This window comes from Lissotriton vulgaris, chromosome 11, assembly GCF_964263255.1.
Source record: "Lissotriton vulgaris chromosome 11, aLisVul1.2, whole genome shotgun sequence".
Taxonomy (NCBI): domain Eukaryota; kingdom Metazoa; phylum Chordata; class Amphibia; order Caudata; family Salamandridae; genus Lissotriton; species Lissotriton vulgaris.
Window position 1 is genome coordinate 908135227 of NC_141699.1, and position 19991 is coordinate 908155217.

Here is a 19991-nt window from a genome sequence, read left to right on the forward strand (position 1 = left end):
TTTGAAATGGGCCGCAATAAATGATTGTTAAAGAGCACATTTGTGGCTTAAGATTAGCTCTCTAGCACAGATAATTTACATTGGAGAATTGTTACAGCAGCAGAAGTAGGGCTGGATTATTAACAAATTGAGACAACGCCATGTGACGTTAGGATTTGCCCCTCTCCTATACTCCGGCAAGACCACAATACTTTCCAGTGAGCGGTTGTTCCTCGTACCCCTGTCCTGATGAGGCCCAAATAGTATGGCTGAAACACGTTGACAATTTAAGAAGGAATCCGTTGAATATTGTATTGTGATATAATAACGGACTTGCACACAATAAAGTTGGCTTTGAGGTGGAGAAGATACCTCTAATGTGCAAAGGAAACCTTACAGTGGACCGCATTGTATTTTTGGAACAGACACTTGTAAAAAATCTGGGGTCTAGTAAATCAATAATTTTTTTGAAATGTTGTAATTTTGTATGTGTTGTATATGTATGGTGTATATATTTTTGTCTGATTATTCTCTTTAAAGTTGATACACCAAAAAAAGACTATTGGTCCTAACCAGATATGAACTAAGAAATAAATTATGGGTTTGACCAGGAATGAATAATGAATGCGACTTATTGAAAAAAATATATATGAATTTGAAAGGACATTGAACTAATATATAGTAGTAATTAATTGTACCCTATTTTAACTATTTAGGATATTTGTTCCTCCACCTCATTTTTTTTTTGTTTTTCGAATACATTGATAGCTCAGAAAGTAGAGGAGGATTTGGGCAAACCCCTTATATATGTGGTGTAACATTTTCACACGCAAGCGTACCATCGATGTTAAGACAGTCACAGCCTCTGACAAGTACTCCTGTAATTATTCAAACTTTAAAAAAAAATCAGATCATCACTTCAACTCTAGGAATGGCCCTACATTAGCCATTTCTTTTTTTATCAGGTTGAGAATAAATAAAATGTTTAAAAAAAGATAAAACTAACGTACAGTTGTGTCTGTTTTACATTCATACTTTCAAAATTAGATTAAACAAGCATTTACAATGCAACGGTTTCGCCTTTGTAAAAGTTAGACCTATAGGCATTGTAAATGACAAATTTTGTATTTATGTGTTGGTTTTGAAAACAGATAAATAAATGGCATTGCCATTTACAATGCCAATAGCTTAATCTCTCGCAAAGCGAGACCTATTGCATTTGCACCCGCACGCACACACACAGAACTGGTGAGGTGCAAACAAAGGTGTTGGTGCCGTGTAAACAAATTTTTAAAAAACACTTTTCTTCCAAACCACAAATTCAGAAGTTACAGACCAGAAACAAATCCTTATATAGGGAAGCCACTGCAGCCTGGAACTCACTACATCCTAACCTCAAGACACTGACTCCAACCAAGCTCTACCTTCCATAAGCATCTCAAATGTCCAGACAATGCGTAAGACTAAACATCGTACTGTTTCTAGAAACTGCTTTTATAAGTCTTAGCTCTGTTAAAAATGTTTGTTATTTTGAATTGTTGTTAATGTAATCCCAAAGGTTTATCCTATGTTGCAGTTGTAAAGAACCCTCATACAAAAGCTCTGCTATACAAATGAACAAATAACTAAAACAGAACTATTACTAAAATAAACGTCAGTCTGCTGAGGTACACTAGGAATGTTGGTAAAACACTGTGGTCAAACTAAGAACACCTGTAGAAGGAAGCAGTTTGATTAGGGGGAAAGCAGATCGGTAGTAAGAGATGGAAAGACAGGGCACGACAAAAAAGCAGATGTTCTGGACCATGACTCTTTTGGGTCCAAACAGGCAAATGTACTGTAGTACATAAGCAAGCAGCGAGACTGATTCACCAGCAACCAAGATGGCAATCTGCCAGACCCTTACTACGAAAACTCCACTGGCTCCCCATTTCCCAACGAACAGCCTTCAAGATGGGCTGCTTAATTTTCAATCTATACTCTCTATACTGCCGGAGCCCTAAATTCCTTAATTGCCTATTATCTAGGTACACCCCCTCCCGAAACCTGCGCTCAGCCCACCAACAGCCGTTAACTTCCCCTGCCTTCAAGTTACAACACCAGGGTGGACGCAGGTTTGCCTCCTTGGCCCCCAAATTGTGGAACTTCTTTCCACTGGAGATTCGGTCTTGTAACAACATTCTGACCTTCAGTAAAATGCTAAAGACATGGCTGTTTGAGCAGGCTCATGAGTAACTTTATCCTATGGTCCGACAGACTTTGGAGTTAGTGCCATGAAACCATCCGGTGTACGCGCGCTGTAGACATTTTTTACAACAATATAAAAACAGTACATTCCCATCATCTGAATGCCTTTAAGCGCTTTCGGATCCCGGGCACCCACTACAAGCGACACCATTCCTTCAGCGTTTCATAAGCCTAGCCTTTACAGCATGTGCATTGCATTCTTAAAGCAAATGGCTGTCCTCATGTCAAGAGTCCGTAGGTCCAAGACTGCTGCGAAACCATCCCTCATTTATATCCTTTGTGATATGTAACACAAGAAAAGAGGCAAAACATGATGGGCTCTTCTGCATACTGAATTTCAGTATTCTACCTTTTAACACATCTGATGATCAGTAAGCACAAACTTTACTTGTGCTACCTCCTTGGCTGGTAAAGATGAAAGTCCACAAGTTTAAACTTTTAATAAACTCCCCAGACAAAGCCTAGCTTGAAGACAAAGTGTGCATACCAATGGGCCTCGTTGCACATCGCCTGCCGATCAACCCCAGGCCACTTGCCACACAGAAGGTAAGGTAGGGATGTCTCTTTGTGGGGCCCACAAAAGACTTGTGCTCTCTCAAGGGAAGACAATGTCCCAAAGCGTGCCTCCCCCAACTCACAGTCAGTGGGGCATCCGCGTAGCAGAGCAGAAGGCCAGGCACACATGGGGCCGCCCACATTGTCATGCAAATGTCTTCTCACAGCGGCGGCCCAGCTGCGGGTCTAACGGCTCTCGGCCTCTGCGAATAATTTAAAGTAATTTAAAGTGTCCAAAAGGACCGAATGGAGCTGATGAGACGTGCACAATGACAACACGGAGCTGCTCAATACTTAAGGAAAGCAGAAACGTCTGTATTGTGTGGCACACTAAAGACGTTTGTTGGCTAAAAAAGACTTTCTAGAAGCAAACAGTTGAAAACACCTGACTGACAAGCTGCAAATAGAGGTTAAAAAAATAAACTAGTTTGCATATGGGTGAAAGAAAAGGTTGTACGGGAGCTTTCATGACGGGCTCCCTTACAAAAGCAAGAATTTAAAGCGATTTCATACTTAAACCATTGCCCGATCTACAGTGTGTCTTTACAGGTGTGCTTTGCTGCCCATTCAAGCCACAGACACGCTCAACACAGTAGCACCATATTGTAAATTCTTTTTAGAGTAGTAAAGTGACAATAACCAAACAATAGCGATCTACAACCCCAGTTTAGTACAGCCTAACAAAACATTTGATTGACAACATTGGTATCACATTGCTTCCAAATAAAACACTGCATCTCGTTATTCAACAGATGCGCTTGCTTGTTACCAAATATTGCACATAAATAAAAATCTCTGACGCATTAAACGGCTCCGCCTGCATTACAGGGTTTATCTGTATTGGTCACACTTTAAAAACAAGCACCCTGGATGAAATAATAGCAGGCCGCAACCAAACACGGCGTGAGCAACACTCAATCAACAGCGGGAGGGGGGCAGGAACGGGCACACAGACAGCGGGAGGGGGGTGGGAAAAATTCTAGAGAACTGCCATGAGATGCAATCTATGGAAATTGCTGGAAACGTGAGGTTTTCTGCAGAAAATACCATAACCGATATTAAAGTACAAGTTAAGTGGCGGAGTTAAAGACAAACGGTAAATGCAGCGGGCTTACCCCAAACATGAAGGAGTTCTCGTCCGTCAATGCTCGGGACGAGAGCTTCGAAAAAATCTATAAAGACATAAGTGAAGCACCGTTAGTAAACTGGTGCGTTTTTGGGTAATGCGGTTCTAAAAATATAAGATTGGCACATGTTTTAACCGTACCCGAAGTGGGGAGGCAGAAGGTAGCCGGTCTCGCCGAAATGTTCGAACGCCAAGGACGCGTAGTGTTCAAACCTACCCAGAATGCTAGGCGGCTTTAAAGGGATAGAAGCAATATTGTTGATACCGCGGAAGCTGATGAGATACGATGTGCGAGTTAAGCAAGTGCGGGTGTCTATGATCAGATCGAGATCGAGAAATGATCTGACTGGAGTGAGTTATAAATGTGCTCCAGATACGGAACAAAATAAAAGAAAACATGTGACAAAATACGAACTGGTGTGATGCTTTTGAGTTGCAATGAGTGCCCAAATGCATGAGAACTAGTGATAGAAAACGATCGAGACTTGAGTGTAAAGAAAAGGAGAGGAAAAGCATATGAAACCAAGGGAAAGGTTGAAGTGGTTGAAGTGTGATGTGAAGCCAAAAAGGGCGCATAAATGTTGCCAGTCCCAACATTGCGCGTGTCACGAATGCAGCCTCACTCCACCCACCATCAAGGACATGTCAGAGATGTGTACCGGGTGCCGGGCTCGCTCCTAGCCAGCAGCCGCCTCCTTCGCTACTACAGCCGCCGGGAAGCCTAGCCCTAGCAGCGGGGCACACGTCACTGGGCCTGCCTCCTGCCGCCGATGTAACCAATGGGGGACGCCGAGGGGTAGAGACAGATTTCAATTGGCCATTAAGGAGCCTTGTAGTTTGGCAGAGGCAAGAAAAACGTATAACGTTATTTGGCTCAGTCTAGGTTTTAATAATCCCTCAAGTAAAATAAACAGATATAAGCATTAAGAGGAGCATTTGGGGCTGTGTGTAGTTTTTACAACTTATGCACTGCAGTGCATAGAATAACAAGTCTAGAACGGAGCAACAGGCCGTTTCGGGATTCGGGGGAGTGTTTGCGTGCTCTCCCCTTCCCATTGGCTGGAAGGTAAAATTCCAGCCAATGGGAAGAGGAGAGGGCGGGGCTTAAAAAAAGACCCAGAAACGCTCCCGAATCGCGTTTTCACCAGAAAGCGTGATTGACAGCCTCTGTCTCCCAATGGCTAGTCTCCATTTATGGAGCTAGCCAATGGGAAACAGAGGCGGTCCGAACATCCCTACTGTAGACAAAAGTTTTCGATCTGGGAGGGGCACTGCGTGCCCTCACCAGGTCGAAACCTAAAAAGGACCACGAGGCTCATGCTACGATTTTCTCAGTGCAACATACTTTGATATTGTCAGTGAACAGGTTTTACAAACGAAACGTAAAAAAAATTGAGAGTGTAACGTCTATATTTTGATAGCCCATAAACATTTAGAAATAGATATTGCAGGATTAATCAAACATTCACTGGTCAGAAAGCTAGTTGGATAACATTCAATTCTTACCTTTTGAAACGTGCGCGAAGTTTGTGAAAGTCTTGCAATATCTTCAAGATCCAGGAAGGTAATAATGTTTAAAAGAAGTGATTTAGGAAGTCGTTCAAGAAAATCAAAGTTGCCTCGGCACAAATTGAGGACGTGGTTCAGGGTATTTCCACCAAACACTATGGCAACTTGAGCTGTATTCCGAAAAACAAAAAGTCAATAATTAACATTGCAGTAGGCTATAGGTCACAAATGAAAGATTATGAAGCATCTTGTGCAGAAAAAAAAGACATAGATTGTAAAGCCAGAGCTCTCTGCTTCTGTGCATGTTGTCTTCCACTGCCCATCATACAGGAACAGTCACTAAGAGGTCTGATCCAATGAAGGCCCATGGGGGAGGAAACAGTTAAACACTAAATCAGGACCCCCACTGGCCAAGAGTTACATCACAATTTAATATATAACACAAACAGAGATCATTCACTGTATGTGGTACTGTTATTTTTAGAAAGTATTCGAAACTCATTTGTATTAATAGCACCATCACACATTATATTATAAAGCACAATATGCTATTTAACATAAAAATGTAAACAAATATACAACATAAGAAATTAATTCCAAAATTTGGAGAGTGTCCTAGACTTGAAAGTTAAAGCCAAGGCCGTTTACAACAGGTAAGTGCTTTTGGGTTCATGTAGTCCCATTTTGAGGGCTCGAGTCCTTTAACACCCAACACAGGGTCAGGTCTCTGTGTACAACTACGCAGATGATCTCCAGCTTATTTTTTCCCTTTCCTCTTCCCCCAAGTCAACGTCTAATGTCCAATCCATCATGACTTTCATCCAGGACTGGATGAATTTCAACCACCTGAAACTCAATCCCGATAAAACGGAGTTGGTGTTGACAGGTGGTTGCTCCAGTCCCTGGTCCCCTTCTTTTTGGCCCCCTTCTTTAGGTTCCCCACCCACTCCTGTATCTTCCGTCAAAACTCTTGGGTTCAAAATCAACAACCAACTTTCCCTACACACTCAAGTCTCTGCAGTGGTATCCTCAGCCTTCCTCTCCCTCAGGACAATTCGCAGAGTCTCACGATTCTTTTCCCCCGACGCGCTCAAGTTAATACTCCTGGCCATGGTAACATCTCGCCTAGATTACGGCAATGCCCTCTACCATGGCATGCCCGACTATCTCATGAGGCGTCTTCAACTGGTCCAAAACCAGGCCGCTCTGCTGGTTTTTAACTTACCTAAATCACACCATGTAACTCCCCTCCTCTTCTCCCTGCACTGGCTCCCTGTCCGGCAGCGTGCCTTATTCAAGCTCGGCTGCACCATCTTTAAAGCCCGGACAGGCTCTGCCCCTTCCTTCATTAATTCAGCCATTCAAAACTATATTCCCTCACGAGATCTTCGATCCTCTTCCCACCACCTTCTCGTGGTTCCCCGCTTCAAACGGAAGAAGTGGGGGGGCTCCAAGTTTGCAACCGCGGGCCCAGCTTTTTGGAATTCCCTCCCATCTTCTCTAAGAACTTGCACCCAGTACCCTCTTTTTCGCAGAGACCTCAAGACCTTCCTCTTCACCCAAGCCTTCCCATCTTGAACGGTCACTTTCCCCACTTCTCCTACTCCTCGAGTAGCAGTTGCCAGTTAGCGCCAAGAAACCGCTAGGTGTACGAGCGCTTTACAAATCCATTCAAACTCAAACTCAAACACAGCTCATTGTTAGAATCAAATTTGTGTTTCCCGTTTGCCAATTTTGGATTGAAATTTACCGCAGCGTAATAGGTTCAAAAAGGCACTACTGTATGAAGTGGCATGTAAAAAAATATAGAATTTGAAGTAATAGTGCCGAAGCACCTAGCATCTCATATGTTGCACTGCTTGAGAACCTCAGCACCTGTGGATGGAAGCAAGTACTCTTCACCAAAGAATGGGTTAATGGCCTTGATCTGAACATGCTTACTACGCCAGAATGAGCAAAGCATTTATTACGATGTATGAGGTATTGCAGAGTAACTTGGCCATGCTCCCTGGCGAGTAACAGCTCTGGCACAGTCCTCATCACTTTTTTTCTGAGAGGAGAGGCCACACCTCTTTGCAGATCCATAAACCTGGCAGAGTACCAGACCACTGGCCTGAGGGGCTTCGTTCCTTGGGGTGTTCTGGTCTTAATCTTATTCTACATGGAGCACAATGATTTGGAAATAGGCCCTTTCCCAAGGGAAGAGGTGTGGTTCAGGGCCAGGGTGGCTGCCTTCAGAACAAGGGGGCTCACAGTTGATTCCCCAGCACCGGCGGCAGGGTAGCCCAACACCTTCTGACTCTGGGCAATAGCTCGCTTAATCTTCCCGACGGCCCCCAGCACTGGGACACCTCTCCGGGGGTAGCTGTGTGCTTTACAAATGCTAGTATATTATTATTTGGCTGCTGGTCACTGGACACTACAGAAACTGGCCCTGGTATGTGTTCTTGAATGTTGCATCATAAACGTTATAGGCAACTATTTCTGCATACATTTCGTTTTTACAAAAAAAAGAGAATTTACAGACATGTCTACTTCCATACCAAAAGAAATATAACTGGAACAGTTTTAGAAGGGTTTCTGCCCCTGATTTAGAGTTTGGTGGAAGGGTTACCCTATGAGAAATGGGACTGATATACTGCCTATGGCACTTGTAATAAGGTGGACATCATATCAGTGAAGTTTGTAATGAAGTAACCTGTAGATCAAAGTCTTAATCAGGTCTGGGTGCCTGGCCAGTCCTTAGTTTATTCTTTGCCTTGTATTTGTGCTGCTTAATTCCTTCAGATATGGCCAGATGCATAACCTCAATTAAACCATGTAATACACCTATAAAAACCTGCTATGTATAAGGCGTACTTGTTCTTTTTTTATATTAAAGTGGTAGAAATCCGACATCATCCCCCCAGAGGCAAATCACTATTTTTCTTGTACTCCTTTGATTTCATAGGATATATAATCATGTAGCTCAACTGAGGATACTGCCTACATTTTGTGACGGGTCACTATTCCGACTCTGTAATTCACTAATTCTTGCTCTAAACTCCCCACTACCTTTAATGTCATATTTTCTATGACATTTTCATTAGTTTTAAGGACCGTGTAGCTGCCATTATCTAACTTCAGTCAAGGTTTCTGCTAAAGTCTAATATCTCAAAGTTTTCCTGCACCTATATAATTCGTCTGTAATTTTATTTCAATAAAAAACTTCTATCCACATTTGTTTTGTGCAAAACTGAGTGTACTGCTCTCACTTTTTTGATCAAGGTTCTTATATTCAGCAGTGTAACCATTTTGATTATCTGTCCAATTCTCCTGCTGTTCGTTCACCACTACCACACCCATCCAATATCTCCTGATTTAATATTTCCATTTTAGTATTTCTTCTACTCACAGGCCTGAATTATATTGTGTTTGTACCTTATTCCAGTTCTTATTTACTGCTTTTTTCTTACTAAATATTACCACTACTATTAACACTAACACATTTGGAATTTTTGTTTGCTATAAAAACACAGAGATTCAAATATTTTTGGGCCTGTGTCTTTGGTCCAATCTTGAAAACCTGTCTCCTACTTGAACACTGAGGTATCGTTTTTCCTTTATATTGAATGTTCGTCCTCACTAGTCTGGCAGCTGATAGCAAACAAGGGAAACCATTAGTAGTAATGGGGTGACCCTGTGTCCCTCAGAACCTGGGTATGTGCGATATAGAAGGAGTGGTTCTGTCGGAAAAGAGGCAATTTCTTTTGTACAATGTATAAAATACAGTATGACTGTTCACTTTAGTAATAACCAATATAACAGACAAGTGATACACAGGTTCAACAATATTTTTTAAGGACCTAATCGTAATACTTAGAACACACCACAACAACCAGCGAGTTATAGTCACAAACTGAAAATTGTATTATATGAATACATATTATTGCAAAAGGCTGTCAATAAAACAATACAATACACAACAATAAGGTGATTGAAGTGCAAGAAAGGTGACTTGTGGTGATAGGTGAAAAAAGTGCTGTACATATACTACATGAAATGGATAACATAAAAAGGGGTTATGTTGAACTGTCCATTATTTCAAGCATGAATACACGTCCACTGTATAATTTTTATGATTAAGTCAGGGAAGCTGCATGGACTAGTCTGGTTGCAACGTCGACGTTTCGACCCTAGGTCAGAGCGCAACTTATTCTGCGTCACAATCGAGCCTTCATCAGGACAATTTGCAATTTTAAAGATTTAAGTGACAATAGTGTCTAGAAGCCAGCTGCGGCCGCAGCAGGTAAGAGCAGTGGGCCGGGTGGGGGGAGATTTTGAGAGATGACCACAAGGGAAAATTAAGTAAATAATAAAATGTTCCCTAATGGCTGTCTCTCGAAATTCCCCCCACCCGGCCTTACCGCCCCACCGCTCTTACCTGCAGGGGCCGTGGCTTCTAGAAGCACAAAGTGCAAACTTTGGTTTTCTGGTCACGCTGGACTCGGACACAGTCACAAGTTCAGGTTGACCACAGTGGAGCGTGGGCCAAATACAAGGACCAAGTTAGGCCCGCTGGACAAAGTACCTTAAATCCTGGTTGGGAAGTGTTGCGAGATCCCATGTTGAGGATACGTTGTGAAGTAGCAGCTCCGAGAAAGCTGCTGGGCTGCAAGGGAGAATCCAGTGTCTTCGTTGAGAATGCTGTTGGGGCTTTAGATGCAAAGTCCTGTGTGGAAGATGTGAAGCGCAGTGGAGGTCCTGAGGAAGCTACAGGATTTGATGCAAGGTGCTGCTAAGAAGATGAGTCGCACTGTGTTGGTTCTGCTCACAGGATCATAGAAGGGCTGGCAAAGCGTCTTAAGGCCCACTTCCAAGGTCCAGGACTCGGGTGACACTGCTTGGGGGCAAGCATCACAGCAGGTAGAGTACAGGTGCTGGTCCAGTCCTTCTCACTCAGGCAGCAGGGCAACAGAGTATCAGCCCTTTTTACAGAGCAGCACAACAGTCCTTCTGAGTCTTCCACAGGTCCAGAGGTGCACTGAAGAGTTGGGTCTGAGTGTCCACTATTTATACCCGATACCCACATTGAAGTAAGAGAAGGAGGTTTCCACCCCCAGAGGTATCTGGAATTTTCTGCCTCCCCACTGTGAGAAGTTTGCCTGGCATATGATGTCCAATAGTTCTAGAGGGCACCTTGCACCAGTGTAATCGAGCCTTATTGATGGTGGTTATAAAGTTAACCTTATAGAAAACTATCCTAGTGGTAGCATGAACCAGCAGTCTTCAGGCTAAGACTTCAGTAGGCGAGTTAAGCAAGTTGTTTTACCATATATAATTTCTCGAGCACCAAATGAAAAGACACCACACAAGGTATATATCAAATATATATGTATTTAATTTAAACACAACCCCTCTGCACTCTTTATGAGGTCAGAGGTCAAAATACAATACAAGTCACAGTGTTTATATACGATAAGTTGCACAGTATACGCTATGCCCTAGGGGCCTCACAAACCATATAGTAAGAAAGTGGTATAAGTACCACGTGAGAGTTAGAAAGCAGGCCTAGGGCCTGTGGAATCGCTGGAGCTACACTAATCGACCAAAGGTTAGGAAGTAGGAGGCCCACGGGAGCCGCGTGCAGTGTCTAAACACAGGCGCGGGTTACCATTTACTTTCTATGGAGTTCGTAAAAGTTACAATTATGCAATTTAAGGACACTTCCGGATGGACTAGGATGGAACCCTTTTAAACTAGGACACTTCGAGAGTCAAGACCCACGGGAGCACTGGAGTACTCGTGTTACCTCACCCAGGGAAGCTGGGTGCATAGGTGTCTTTTTGTGTCGGGTTTCGTCTTTGTTTTCTATGGAGAGCTGCAAAGAAGTGCTGCAGGCGACCAGAGGAAAAGTGTCCGGGTGGATACAAGGGTGGATCAGAGATGTGAAGAACCTGAAAGCAGAGGGGACAGAGTGTGGGTCACTAGCCAGTGACCAGGAAGGTACCAAAAAGGAACCAGGCGATGTCGGGTGCTTGAAGGTAAAGAAGGTGAGTTTGCCTCTTCAGCCACAAGGTCCAGGAGGAATCGAAGATGACCAGGCGCTGGATTCGAGCTGTCCCATGATGGATCTAGATGACTGCGGTGTCAGTATCTGGATTGGACCCAACAAGCCTTGGCAACCGCAATCCACACAGGATATCGAGATTGGCTCTGTTGCAAACCAGCAAGGTCGGTGGCGCTTCTCCTTTTCAGGGAAGCTGGAGCAAGCCTCGAGCAACCAGGAAAGCAAGTTAAATTCAAGATGGGATTTTCAGGGGGCTCGCTAGCCAAAGGGCAAGGAACCGGGAAGACGCATCGAGCTCAAATGCAAAGGTGGGGCCCACGGGACACTCGTGGAGTGTGGGGGCCTGGGCTTTAGTGCAAATGGTGCTCGGGATTGGGGCTTCTCGTACCCCAATGCACAACTTACTGAGGCTTCAGGAAAGGAGTGCAGGTAGCAAAATGCAGGATGTCCAAGATGTCCGGTACCAAGTCTCTCGTGTCCGCCATGAGTCTCAGCTTTGCTGTGGATGTGGGCCAGGGTCAGAGAAGCCTGGATTTCCAGTTCTTGAGTCGCAGAGTCTTCAGGTTCCGACGGGAGCCTTGAAACTGCAGACCGGCAAAGTTGCTGTTGGTGCCTGTTTGCACAGGGTGGTCACTCCTTGACCACAAGGGAGATGTCTTCCGTCTTCCAGTCAGAATGGAATGTCGAAGGTCCAAGATCTGTCTTTCAAAGATTCATCCAGGATAATCTAAAGTCCTGGGGACACAGCTCCTATACTTATACTAAGGAAGGGGGCTGGATTACCTGACTAAGTCCCTCCTATGGGTGGACCTGAGAAGGGGGTGATTACACCCCTTTCCCTTTGTCTAGTTTCGTGCCAGAGCAGGGCTGGAGTGCCCCAGTAACTGGGTTTAACCGGGCTATGCCTGGAGCACCTTGTGTGCCCCAGACAGTGTCTGAGAAAGCATCTGCTAATGCAGCCCTCCCTGCCCCAATACACAAAACCCTGCTGGCACCTCCCTGGACAGGAAACCTATTGTCCAGGCCTCCCCTGTTGGAGTTTCGTCCAGCAGCAGGAGGTCTGTTTAACTTTAACCGGGCAAAGCAGTAACTACATGTCTTCTCCCTCTAGAAGGGTGGAATGCTACCCCCACCGCCAGGACTGGCGGGGAGGGGGGGGGGGTAGTATTCCAAAGTGTTTGACACCTTACACGACATGTTTTGATAAAGCCAAACCAAAGTTAGCATTAACCGCGAGGATCATAATGCACTTAAGAGTATATGGTATGGTTATATCATAGAACAGCTATACCGAGATGGTTCCGAAAGCTGCAGGGGGGCTCAGCTCATGCTACGGCACCCTCTCACATAAAACCAAGTACTCTGCCTCCAGGATTTTCGAGGCCTACCATAGGAGTGGCTTATAGGTGTATATGTGTCTATATATAAAGGTAGATATAGGTATACTATATCTAAGTAAGGGGTGATTACACCACCTTACCCAGGCTGTGCGAACAGACTTGTGGTGTCAGTTTGGAAGGCAAACCAGGGATGGCACAATACATGCTGCAGCCCCTGGTAGGCCTAAGGTGCACCTGGGTACCTAGGGTACACTATACAGGGGCACACAAGGGTGACCCAGTAACCAATCCGGTATGTACCTAAAGTACATGGTAACAATTTAGAGGGAGAACAGCTGGGCTGTGGGTCTGATTAGCAGGCCCACAGCCACACTAAAGTCGCAAAACCAGAGAATCACAGCAAAAAGTGGGGGTGACCATAGGAAGCAGACCCTACTCCCCTCTACCCCCCCCCCCCCAAACGCAGGGACATTAAACTAACCGTGAACAGCTGAGTCTTCATGTTCTAAGTGGAAATATCTGGAGAGTCCAACTGCATTGGCATGATCAGTCCCAGGTCTATGTTCCACTGTAAAGTCCATCCCCTGTAGGGAAATGGACCACCTAAGCAGTTTGGGATTTTCACCCTTCATTTGATTTAGCCACACAAGGGGCTTATGGTCTGTCTGAATCTTGAAGTGAGTACCAAACAAGTATAACCTCAGCTTCCTCAGGGCTCAAACCACAGCAAAGGCCTCCCTCTCAATAGCTGACCAACGTTTCTCTCTAGGGGTCTGCTAATAAAACCTACTGGCTAGTCTTGACCAGCTTTATTCAGTTGTGAAAGCACAGCACCGACCCCAACTCAGAAGCATCTGTTTGAACAATGATTTCTTTGGAGTAGTCTGGACTTTGCAGAATAGTAGCAGTTCACAAGGCCTGCTTCAGGTCATCAAATGCCTTTTGACAGCTGACTGTCCACTGAACTTTCTTTGGCATTTTCTTGGAAGTTAAGTCATTAAGGGGTGTCACTATGGAACCATACCCCTTGACAAATTTCCTGTAATACCCAGTCAGGCCCAAGAAAGCTGACCCGAGTCTGGGTGGTGTCCAGTCCATTAAGGTCTGGGTCTTGCTCTGTAATGGTTGAACCTGGTCTCCATCTACCAGTTGGCCCAGGTATACAACCGGACTCTGCCCTATCTGGCACTTGGTAGCCTTGATAGTTAGCCCTGCCTTTTGCAGGGCCTCCAAAACATTCTTTAGGTGGATCAGGTGATCTTCCCAAGTGGAGCTAAAGACAGCAATATCATCTTTATAAGCTGCACAGTAGTCATCCAGACCTGAGAGGACTTGGTTCACCAACCTTTGGAGTGTGGCAGGAGCATTTTTCAGACCAAAGGGCATTACCACAAATTGATAATGTCCACCTGGGGTTGAAAATGCTGTCTTTGGCTGTGCATCATCAGCTAGTCTGATCTGCCAGTAGCCAGCTGTCAGGTCAAATGTACTCAAAAACTTGGCAGATGCCAATCTTTCAATGAGTTTATCTGCCCTGGGTATTGGATGGGCATCTGTCCTAGTGACAACATTGAGGCCTCTGTAATCCATGCAAAACCTCATCTCTCTCTTACCGTCTTGGGTGTGAGGTTTAGGCACCAGGACTACTGGACTGGCCCAAGGGCTCTAATCCAACATCATTTGGACCTCTGTCCTGATACAATCCCTGACATGATCAGGTTGCCTGTAAATCTATCTTACTTTTAACAGGCAGACTGTCCCCAGTGTCCACTTCATGAGTGCACCAGGTAGTCTGACTTGAAGTCAGTGAAAACATATGTCTGTAGGACTGTAGAACTTGTCTGCAGTCCTGCTGCTGTTGGTCAGTGAGGCTGCCTGCCAAGGCTACACCATCAACTGAACCATCATCAGGGTTCTGAGAAAGCAGGTCTTGGAGAGGGTCACTCTCTTCCTCCTGTCCCTCATCTGTAGCCATGAGCAAGCCCATGTCTGCCCTGTCAACATATGGTTTCAATCTGTTGACATGAAGCACCCTGGGAGTTCCAAGGTCAACCAAATAGGTGACTTATCCCTTCTGCTCAACGATAGTGTGGGGTCCACTCCCCTTGTCTCGGTGAGCTGTTGGGGCCACAGGCTCCAACACTATCACTTTCTGTCCTGGCTGGTAGACAGTCAGCACAGCCTTTTTGTCATGCCAGGCCTTTTGCAATTCCTGACTAACCTCAAGGTTTTTGGATGCCTTTTTCATGTACTCGGCCATCCTGGAGCGGAGACCAAGTACATAGTCCACACTGTCTTGTTTGGGAGGTTTGAGAGGTAACTCCAATCCCTCCTTCACCAGACAAAGGGGTCCTCTTACAGGCTGCCCAAATAGAAGCTCAAAAGGGCTGTAGCCAACCCCCTTCTGTGGGACCTCTCTGTAAGCAAACAAAAGGCAGGGCATCAGGATGTCCCATCTCCGCCTGAGCTTTTCAGGGAGACCCTTAATCATGCCCATTAAGGTCTTGTTGAATCTCTCAACTAGACCATTGCACTGTGGATGATAGGGAGTGGTGAACGTGTAGTTCACTCCACACTCCTTCCACATTGCAGTCAGATATCCAGACATAAAGTTTGAACCATTGTCTGAGACAGCCTCCTTCGGAAAACCCACTAGAGAAAACTCCCAGGAGGGCTCTTGCCACAACAGGTGCTGTTGTGGTCCTTAGGGTAGGGGAATAGCTTCTGGGTATCTGGTGGCGTGATCCACTAACACCATAATACATTTGTGCCCAGAGGCTGTTTGGGGATCCATTGGTCCAACAATGTCAAACCCTACACGTTCAAAGGGAACCCCCACCACAGGTAGTGGCATAAGGGGGGCCTTTGTGGTCCCACATGATTTGCCACTGGCTAGGCAGGAGACACAGGAGCGACAAAACTCCTTGGTATCCTCTGACATATGAGGCCAGTGAAAAAGAGGGACAAGCCTGTCCCAAGTCTTGTTCTGGCCAAGATGTCCTGCAAGGGGAATATCATGAGCTAGTGTGAAAAGGAAGCCCCTGAATGCCAAAGGTATGACCAACCTCCTGGAAGCTCCAGGTTTGGGGTCTCTAGCCTCTGAATACAGGAGCCCATCATCCCAGTAAACTTTGTGGGTCCCACTAGCATTCCCTGCAGCCTCAGCAGCAGCTTGCTGTCTGAGGGGTTCAAGAGAAGGGCAGTCCAACTGTGCCTGCCTCAGGTCTGCCCTGGAGGGTCCCCCTGTCCCAAGAAACTCAACCTGATCAGACTCAAGCTCTTCTGGTACAGTTTCCTCCTGGGTCTCACAATCAGCTTCCTGAGAAGGCCGATACTCTTCCTGAGGCAAGGGGGAAGGCACTGCCTTAACCCTACTGCTTCTCCTCCTGGTAGGTAACTGGTCCATTGTTCCAGAATCCAGTGCCTGTTCAGTGTTGCAATTTCTGACCTGTGACCTAGTAACAAGTACATATAGTAGTAGGGGTCATGCCCAAACTACCCTCATATACCTGAGCATTAACATCAACGATGTAGAATCGAAAAAATAATGGTAGAGAAGGATCAATCAAAAGTATTTATTTTCAACCAGAGTACAGTTAATTACTTTTCTGTTCTCTTATTCTAATTATAGACAAACTAATTTCTGCTCATCTAGCTTGTGTACATTACAAGTGACGGGAAAAGAACACTGTCACAACAAATTAATACATATACAATTTACATATATACACAATATACACTTCATTACAGAAACAAAATCACAATCATATATATGATACACTACATATATACAATATATACAACATATACAACATATATTCAACATATACACATATCAAGAAACCAATAATTGGTTACCCTACTGCGAACAAAGCAGACAGCGTGTATACTCTAGAATCAGAACAATACACTATAAGGTAGTCCCTATAGAGTCTGAGGAGTAACACCTCCAAAACTATACAAGGGGCGCTTTACTTTCTTCAGACAACTCTACTTGATGGCACTCCTTAAGAAATGTCGATGCTGGAGCGGTCGCGTTTCAGCCGGAGATTCCTTATGGCATCATCAGGACAGTGGATTCAATATTTCTGAACGGGTTAATGGCTCTCTTAAGCAAGACACAACTGGCAGGGACCGAACCCACTGCCGCCCTGCCAAAAAATGGCCCTTTGACCCTTCAGAGGGTGTATTCCACTCTCGAAGATGAAAAAATTGTGTCACCAGTCCACTTAATTTTTCAAACAGTGCAATCAAACAGACACTTAATACCTGCAAATTCACGGTCCCGTCACTCACAAAGGAACTGCCAACGACTTCCAACAGCAAGTATCCAAACGGCAAGGACATGTGCTGATATCCCTAACATTTCTGCATGGGTCCTATACACCACTTCAGCCCAAGCTGAAGTCTCCAGGTCATTGCCAAGCAAACATTCTATAGGGAGGTCTGAGCTAACCACAACCTTTTTGAGGCCAGTTACCCCTCCCCAGGAGAAATTAACAATTGCCATACTGTGAGTGGTAGTGACATTGCTAGAATTGGTCACTAGGTAATTTTTACCTAGTATGATCTGTCAAGGGTCCACAAAGCCAGGCGTCACCATTGTGACACTAGCACATGCGTCCCTGTAGGCCTGAGCCACTTTGTCATCCATTAAAGGAGTTTGTCTGTACTTGACCAAGTTATTGAGACTCACAGGAGAGGACAGAATTGTGGCCCCTTCACAGATCAAAACAGCTTGAGTTGGTATTCTGACTAGGCCAGAATCCATCTCAGTTCCCAGGGTTAACCCTACAACACCCTTCTGTTGAGAACCACCTCTTGGAGCGGAACTAGGAGGAACAGTTGCCTTAAGGGCAATGGTGGCTGGAGCTGCCTCCTTCTTGGCGCAATCACTGGTCCAGTGAGTATTTACTTTACAAATCTTGCACCATGGTTTCCTTGGGCCTTCTTTCTTCTTAGATTGTTGTGAACCCCCACCATTAGAAGCCTTTTGGGGACCTTGAGAAGACTTCTAGTCTTTTGCTTTCTCCCCACCCTTTTGGTCTTGCTTCTTCTGATCACCACCTTGGTTCTGTACCTTCTGCTTCACCCTGGTTCTGACACATTTGTCTGCCTTCTTTCCCAATTCTTGGGGAGAGGTCAGATCAGAGTCAATCAATTGCTGATGCAATAACTGGTTTTGACAGTTGTTAAGAATTTGTTCTCTCATAATAAGGTTATACAATCCTGTATATTCACTTACTTTACTGCCCAGCAACCAGCCTTCCAGAGCCTTAGTAGCGCAATCTAGAAAATCAGTCCAGTCCTGAGTCTGTGTCTTTTGGGTATCTCTGAACAGCAACCTGTACTGCTCAGTGGTTAGGCCAACCCCATCTATCAGAGTACTCTTCATGACATAGTAGTTGTCAGCATCATGTTCATTAACTGTTAGGAGCTTATCTCTGCCTTTATCTGAAAAGGAGAGCCACAAGATTGCTGCCCATTGACTTTGGGGTACCTGCTGTACTTTGCAAGCCCTCTCCAAAGCAGTTATCCATTTGTGGCGGTCATCCCCAATCTGATAGGTAGGGACAATCTTGTTCAGGTTTCTATGGTCAAGAGACGGTTCTCTATCTCTAGGAATTATGCTGCCACCAGTGGGCTCTAGCCCACACAATTTCTTCTCTCTTTCAAGAGCCAGGGTCTCTTTTGCAAGGGCAACTTCTTTCCTCTTGATCCTAAGCTTGGCCTCTCTCATCCTAGCGTTATGCTCTCTTCTCTGAGGGGAAGGCATCCTCCTAAGAGCAGAGGCATTGGACCCTACTGAGTAATCAGAATAATCAGAACCACTGGAAAGTGATCTGTGCCTTCTGTTTCCGCTGTTAGGCCTATATGGAAGGTTAGAGGGGGCCTACCATGGCCCTCTCCACCTCCAAATAGTCCTGTGTTGCCCAGGTCAGGTTCATCAACCTCATCATGGTCAGCATCCACTTCCTCATCAGAGACCACTGGATCTTCCCCAGTATTCTTCCCTGTGGAGGGATGGCCCCCCTCTCTACTACCTTGGTTACCTGGGTCTGATGCATTCTCTACATCATGAGCCACAAGGATATCTACCAGGTGGTTAAAGGTTGAACTCTGTCCTTCTCTCAGTCTTCTGACTGAACACAAACTTCTCAGTTCTTGAAAAGTGAATGTGTCATACTTAGAAGGCAACCTTGGGTTGTCTTCTGGCAGAGGCCCACTAGGCCCTGCTTCCAAGGACATTTCTAGTGAGGAGTGGTGTGTGCACCTACCTACACTACTTTTTTAGGGCTCGCCTGCTGATGCGCTTGCGCATAGCTGGCAAAGCTCTATAGTGGCTTATCCAGAGTTTAACCACTGGCGATTCCATGCAGTGCATGTGCGCTTTTTAGGTCATTGCGCAAGCGCAAGCCCTATAAAGCGCGTGCACAATGCCACCAGCCGCCTGCCTGCCTGGCATTACCACATCAAAGGCAGCCCAGCCTCCCTCCCACAAGCTTCTCAGTGTGCGCTCTGCATTGCTCCTCCCAGCGCATTTCTCATCCCCTAATTATTCACGGCCGTCCGGCCGTACTTTCAGTTTCACGGCCGCCAGGCCGTGTCTCCTTTTAAGCTCTCTGATGCTTGTTTTTTTTAACTTGTTATTAAATTCCATTCTGCGCCTGTAAACACTTTGCAGAAGAAATAATACCATTACTTGGATAATCTGATATAAACAAAGTAAAAAAAAAGAATAGAAATAGCTCCGAGTTAAAAAAAAGAACAGGTTTGATTTATTCCAGTCTGTGAGAAAGAAATCCTGTCCTCTTGAAACGGAAAAATCTCTGATCAAGGGCTCAGCCGAACAAGAATGAATCCGTGATTTGCGGCAAATAATGTCTTTTGTTGAGGTTTCATGCAGTAATTCATGTTGCTTTGAATCGTTTTTGAAGTATTGTGTCTGCATTGTTTCAGAGTCCGTTTTTGTGGCTGTGGAGCATTTGTGTTTGTGCATTTGGGAACTCTGTTTGTGGGTGTGATGGTTTCTTGCTAATCATGCTGGAGTGCTAAAGATCATATTTTTTTAATACGTGGATGGGCGTTTGTTTTTAATATATGCAATCAGGGCAGTTGGTCTCCAAATTGTCGCTTTAGTTTTGATGCGCCTTGGATGTCTTTGTGTGGACTTCACATGTCCCCT

The 19991-nt window shown here is 45.1% G+C and overlaps 1 protein-coding gene across 1 annotated transcript in view; it reads right to left on the reverse strand.

The window, feature by feature from the left end:
• The window catches only part of FBXO36 (F-box protein 36), a 154991-nt gene that overhangs the window by 56838 nt on the left and 78162 nt on the right, over nucleotides 1-19991 (reverse strand). Inside the window, exon 3 of the mRNA XM_086944045.1 lies at nucleotides 5414-5586. Coding sequence (XP_086800171.1) covers nucleotides 5414-5586 — 173 coding nt within the window. The remainder of the gene's footprint in view (nucleotides 1-5413; nucleotides 5587-19991) is intronic.